The sequence below is a fragment of the Monopterus albus genome, unplaced genomic scaffold (genome assembly GCF_001952655.1).
Source record: "Monopterus albus unplaced genomic scaffold, M_albus_1.0 scaffold116.1, whole genome shotgun sequence".
Lineage (NCBI taxonomy): Eukaryota > Metazoa > Chordata > Actinopteri > Synbranchiformes > Synbranchidae > Monopterus > Monopterus albus.
The window spans coordinates 188355-194912 of NW_018127996.1; the positions used below are offsets into that span (position 1 = coordinate 188355).

Below are 6558 nucleotides of genomic sequence, written 5' to 3' on the forward strand. Positions count from 1 at the left end.
CCCAACACTGATAATGTATGATTTTCAGAAATGGACTAACAGTATAAAGTGAAAAATGTGAAAACGCTCAGAACAGCTTTATCTGTGAGAAAACATTTAGCTGTTTTGGTTTTAGTAGCTTCTGGACTATGCTGGAGACACAGCTGGAGATTCACAGTACCCTCGTGGTCTGAGTCAGTTGCTCAGGAACTGACTTTGCCTTCATAGGGCTGTCTGATCACAGCTGTAGGTTTTCCCACCTGCAGGCCAAATACAAAGCAGAAAGAAAGGTTAAGTGACCTTTGTTTACAGTACCTCATCCAGAGCTGGTTGCTTCTGACATTCAGTCTTGTGATAGGTGCTTTTGAGTGAAGCCATCTTTCTGGGCGCTTTATGTTTAATTTTCAATGTCAATTTAAAAACAAGAAATTATGCATTTGCCTCATTAATAGTTTCATTTGAAACAAGGTAGAAACAGGATAATCATACAACTTAATGAATTATTCACTATTCCCAAAACATATGTGGGAAATTCACCCACTTGTTGTTGACCTACAGTCAATATAAAGTTATCCAGCAACCAGTGAGTTTAACTAAGCTTGGCATTAAGACTGGAAACAGAGGGTAGCAGCTGGCCTGTTTTATCCTTAGCTAAAAATAACTACTAGTGCCTCTAAAGCTCACTAATTAGCATGCTACAGTATATGTTTTCTTTGTTTAATTAATAAAAATACTGAACAATGCCAGGCTGTGATACTGTGGGGGACTTTGTGTTGGGCTGCTTCTAGGTCAGGCATAGCATCTTCTTTAAACCTGACAACACATTTTTATGGCCACTGGCAAAACTGTTAGCAAACAGTTGCCTGTTTGTACATGCCACTGACCGTGCAACATAAGAATTTATTTTAAGATGTCTTGACAAAAATACTGTACAGTAAGTCTGATATTCACTCTCCTTTTAGCTGTTTTTGTTTCCACCGACTCTCAAGGGAAACATCTCACTCTTTAACTGCTAAGTGATCCGCTATGTTCACCCGCTAGTTGCTAACTGTGTCTGTTGTTTGGTGCTGATCATGTACTGTACAGGGGGGTTTACAGCTTTTTCACTCAAAATAGTTGTCTGCTGTTTGTGAAACATATGCAGTGAGAGCAGTGAGGTTGCAAGCCAGGAAAACCAAAACAATGAGCTGGACAATGCTAAAATGTTCCATAGAGCTGAGGGGAACTGCTGGGTCAGGTGAGAAATGAACTTAATTTGTCACTATGAGCAACCCATTTCACATACTTATCAAATCCAGTCAAGACATATTGATTTTGGCCATTTGAATAAATATTATTGTGCATGCTATCACTGCTACTATTTCCCTTGTTTTATTTTTTCAAACTTTATATTTTTGTCACTCAAATAAAATGGTTGAAAGCAATGTTGTGCACCAAGTAACAAATAAAGCTTTAGGGAGGCCAGTGATGACTGGCAACATTTTACTCACTGGGTGATGTTTGCTAATAAAGAAACTTAATGGGACTAGACTGACCTGATCCCTTTGTTTGATTCTTTTGTAAACAAACTCAGAGAAGGGCTTTCTGTGGATGTATCTGCCATGTCCTGGTGATACATTCAGCCGTCCTTCCTCATAGACCACGCTGCCTCTGGAGATGGTGATGACAGGGACACCGTGGCACTCCATGCCCTCGAAGATGTTGTAGTCCACAGCCTGGTGGTGGGTCTTGGCTGATATTGTCCTACCAAAACACAGACAGCCACAGGTTTGCAAATGGCTGTAGAAGACTACTTTAAAACTAACCTTCTTGATCAGATGCAGCCCTTGTGATTAGTGAGGTAACCATCACATGCTTTCTGAATACCAAGCTAAAAGAAAAAACAGATCTATTGTGAGGCCTTAACCCTCTATGGCATGGTGTTGCCCTGAGGCAACAAACCAGTATTTTGGCCCACACATAGTCCCTTTAAATGTTTTTAAAATAAAAATCACATTAAAAGCCTGATGATAAGTCTATGACCAATGAAATTTGAGGTGGGAGTGGATTTGACCTTTCCTCTGGAGGTGGAACAGTCCTTTTTGGGACCATAGCCAGCTTGGACACACTGCTAGCAGAAGGTAAGATAAATTTTACTTTTTAACATGTTGAAATTTAAATAAATTTGTATAAATAATATCTGTGATGTGCATGGATATGTGAAGAAGCATATTTGATTGAGTAAAGACACTTTTTGTCTTTATTTATATACTAAAATGGTATAACATGCTAATGGATGGAGATGTGCAGGGATGCATAGTTATCACCATAGTCAATTTTTTGGCTGTACTATGTACATTACTCACAGGAAATTGATGCATGAACATTTTATGGGTGTAAGGGACATGATCGAGCAGTTAGGTTCATTCCTACTAACAGTGAGGACAGTGGGCTTGAGGAGAGTGACAGTGAGGAGGAGTGGACCCCAAAATCAGGTTTGAGGGAGAGTTAGGAGATCAGGGTCCAGTCAATAGAGTAACATATTGTATGTAATGAACATGTGTGTGCATGTGCATACTGTATATGTGTGTGTGTGCGCACGCATCAGTGGGTGAAGAGAGGTATATGACCTATTCTAATCGTATGCTTCCTGGTTTCTTTTGAAAACAGATGGCCTGTCTGATGACCACCAGCTAATGTTCCACTTCATCGACATGACCATCGTGACTGCCTGGCTGCTCTACGAGACTGCAGCAGCACTTGGATGAGAAAAGAGGAACAGATGAAGCTTCATACGTTCAAGTCGTATATTGCAGAAAGCTTATGCAAAAGTGACATGAATCTGGAGCGTAAGAGAGGTTGTCCCAGTTCCACAGTTGCTGGGGAGTATGAAGAAAAGAGGAGAAGAGGACCCACTACAACCATTCTGGTCCCTGATGTGCGTCTGGACACCACAGCCCACTGGATGGTCATGGATGAAAAGAAAGGGAGATGCAAGGTACCTGGATGCAAAGGTACACCTAAAGCCAAGTGCCAAAAATGTGACGTCCACCTCTGTTTCACGTCCACCAGCAACTGCTTTCTGAGGTTCCACACAGAATAATACAGACACTGCTTTGTAAAAAAGAGAAATAGTACCCCACAGGAACACACATTCTGTAACACAAACACACACTGCAGCTAATCTCTAACCTGCTGACTGATAAACCATTTATAGCTGATGTTTGTTGAAATAAAACTTGTTGGAATTGTTGTTGTTGTTGAAATAAAACTTCTTCTAATGTATTTATTGCTTGTTTCTTCCTCATCCCACATATTATATAATATAGAAAACCTTGGTGTTTTAGTACCCTTATAGCATCTTGTTGACCTGAGGCAACAAACCAAAATCTGGTGGGGGGGCTGGGGAGGACACATTTTATGATTGATATAATATCAAAATTCAAAAATTCATGCCATAGAGGGTTAATGCATTTTATTCTAATCTGAAATTGACTGAATCAGACCAAGATGTACTCAAACACAGCATCAAGTTACTGCAGCTCACTTACTGTGCAGCAACAAGCAATATAGTGTATTATTTACAGTATATGACATTTGCTTATGTAGTGATCTTTTCTGGAAAAGCTTACTAAGCACATAAGCCAGGCTTCTTTCAGCCAGAAAAAATGCACCTCAACAGTTTCAATCCTGCTTATTGCCTTATTGTGGCACCTGTCCAAAGGCTACTGTGTGTACACTGCCACTTAATATTGCAGCATTCTAATTACTGCATTAGTACTGAAATACAAAGACATCGTAATTCACCACTGGCACGAGCCTTTTACCTTCATAACAGTGTATTTAGTTTATATTTTTAAATTTTGCTGATAATACCTCTGCTCTTGTATTTAAGATTATAAATATAGGCTATTTGCTTTCACGACATCCTCAGGGCTAGTCTTCGTGTCCAGAGATCGAGTTGTCGGGGCCCCTGCCTTCGACCGCTGCCCAATCCACTACACACAGGCCCCTTACGGATCCTCTTATAGGTGATGGGCCCATGGGAGGACGTCCCCATGTCGCTTGTTCGGCCTGGCCACCAGGCACTTGCATTAAAGCCCTAACCCCGGGCCTGGCTCCAGGGTGGGGCCCTGGTTGCGCCATACCAGGTGGCATCACGGTCCTTGAGTTTTGTCTTTTCATAAGGGGATCTCGAACCACTCTTAGTGTGACCTGTCACCTAGGACCTGTTTGCCTTGGGAGACCCTACCAGGGGCATATAGCCCCTGACAACATAATGCTTAGGATAATTCGGGTACTCAAACCCCTCCACCATGATAAGATGGTGGTTTCTGCCTCAAGTGGAGGAGTTCAAGTATCTTGGGTTCTTGTCCATGAGTGAGGGAAGGATGGAACGGAAGATTGACAGGCGGATCGGTGCAGCTTTTGCAGTAATGCGGTCGATGTACCAGTCTGCCATGGTGAAGGAGCTGAGCTGTAAGGTGACGCTCTCGATTTACTGGTCGATCTACGTTCCGACTCTCACCTATGGTCATGAGCTTTGGGTCATGACTGAAAGGGCAAGATCCCAGATACAGGCGGCCAAAATGAGCTTTTTCCGCAGGGTGGCCAGGCGCACCCTTAAAGATAGGGGAGGACCTCGGTCACTCGGGAGGAGCTCAGAGTAGAACCGCTGCTCCTCCACGTTGAGAGGATGCTTGGGCATCTGTTTTGGATGCCTCCTGGGTGCCATCCTGGGGAGGTGTTCCGGGCATGTCCCACTGGGAGGAGGCCCCAGGGAAGACCTAGGACATGCTGGAGGGAGCTGGAGGGACTATGTCTCTCGGCTGGCCTGGGAATGCCTCAGCATTCCCCCGGAGGAGCTGGAGGAAGTGTCTGGAGAGAGGGAAGTCTGGGCATCTTTGCTTAGACTACTGCCTCCGCGGCCCAGTCTCGGATAAGCGGAAGAAGATTGATGGATGGATGCTTTTGCCACTTGGCAGAACTGACATACTGCACCTTTTAAGCTAATATGTCAAACTATTTGGCAAATACTTGCCACACATCCAGCAGATAATGGGCAACATTAGCATTTATGCTTCTATCCACATGATTAATCTAAATCTAATATTCACTCTACTTTTAATTTTGTTTTTGCTTACCATGACTCCTGAGAAAATATCAGCTTGTCTGCTCAAAGACATCTTGCCCCTAATCAACACGTCCATATTAGATCTGCTCAACCTCTCTCTGTTAACAGGCTATGTTCCACAGGTCTATAAGGTTGCTGTAGTTAAACCTCTACTCAAAAAGCCTGCTCTTGACCCAGGTGTTCTGGCTAGTTATAGACTGATATCCAATGTCCTGTTTATTTCTAAAATACTTGAAAAAGCTGTTGCAAAGCAGTTACGTGACTAGCTGCACAGGAATGATTTGTTTGAGGATTTTCAGTCAGGATTTAGAGTCCATCATAGTACAGAAACTTTATTGATCCCACAGTGGGGAAATTTCTGTGTTACAGCAGCAGTAGAGAACAACCATCATAACACCATAAGAACAGACACATACGAACAGAACTTCATAAAAACAGAGAAAAGAACACAACAAGGACACAGCTGCTGTAAGTCACCAACAATCTTCTCCTAGCCTCAAAGGACTCATCTCCATACTTGTCCTCTTAGATCTCAGTGCTGGTTTTGACACCATTGATCACAGCATCTTACTACAGAGAGCTGAACATGTTATTGGGATTAAAGGAACTGCACTAAGTTGGTTAAAATCTTACCTATCAGAAAGATTCCAATTTTTTTTTCATGTTAATGATGTACAGTATTTTCCATGCAGACTAAAGTTAGCCACAGCGTTCCACAAGGCTCTGTGTTAGGTCCAATTTTCTTCACTTTATACATGCTCCCTTTAGGCAATATTATCAGGAAACACAACATAAATTTCCATTGCTATGCAGATGATACTCGGTTATATTTATCTATGAAACCAAATGAATCAGATCAGTTGGTCAAACTTCAAGCATGTCTTAAAAACATAAAGGCCTGGATGACTTGTAATTTCTTACATCTAAATTCTGACAAATGTGAACTTATTGTACTTGGGCCTGAAAATCTTTGAAATCTGCTGTCTAAACATACAGTTAATCTGGATGACATAGCTCTGGCCTCCTGTACTGTTGTGACCAGGATATGTCCTTTAAATCACACATAAACCAAGTCTCTAGACATACCTTCTTTCACTTGTGCAATTTTGCCAAAATCAGGAACAAAGTGATGTTGAAAAACTGGTCCATGCATTTGTTACTTCCAGGCTGGACTACTGTAACTCTTTACTATCAGGATGTCCCAATAATTCCCCGAAACCCTCCAATTAATCCAAAATGCTGCAGCCAGAGTACTGACAGGAACTAGCAAGAGAGATCATATCTCTCCCATATTAGCTTCTCTCCACTGGCTCCCTGTAAAATTCAGAATAGAATTTAAAATCCTTCTCCTAACATACAAAGCCCTTAATGACAAGGCTCCATCGTATCTTAAAGACCTCGTAGAGCCTTATCATCCTAACAGAGCACTTCGCTCTCAGAGTACAGGTTTACTTGTGGTTCCTAGA

At 42.1% G+C, this 6558-nt stretch overlaps 1 protein-coding gene across 1 annotated transcript in view; it reads right to left on the minus strand.

The window, feature by feature from the left end:
- Positions 1 to 6: 6 nt before the first annotated feature.
- Positions 7 to 6558, minus strand: part of dpys (dihydropyrimidinase) — a 13832-nt gene continuing 7280 nt past the window's right edge. The window contains exons 6-7 of the mRNA XM_020611660.1: positions 1515 to 1722; positions 7 to 239 (exon numbers count right to left, since the gene is read on the minus strand). Of these exons, the coding sequence (XP_020467316.1) occupies positions 183 to 239; positions 1515 to 1722 (265 nt within the window). The 3' untranslated portion in view covers positions 7 to 182. The remainder of the gene's footprint in view (positions 240 to 1514; positions 1723 to 6558) is intronic.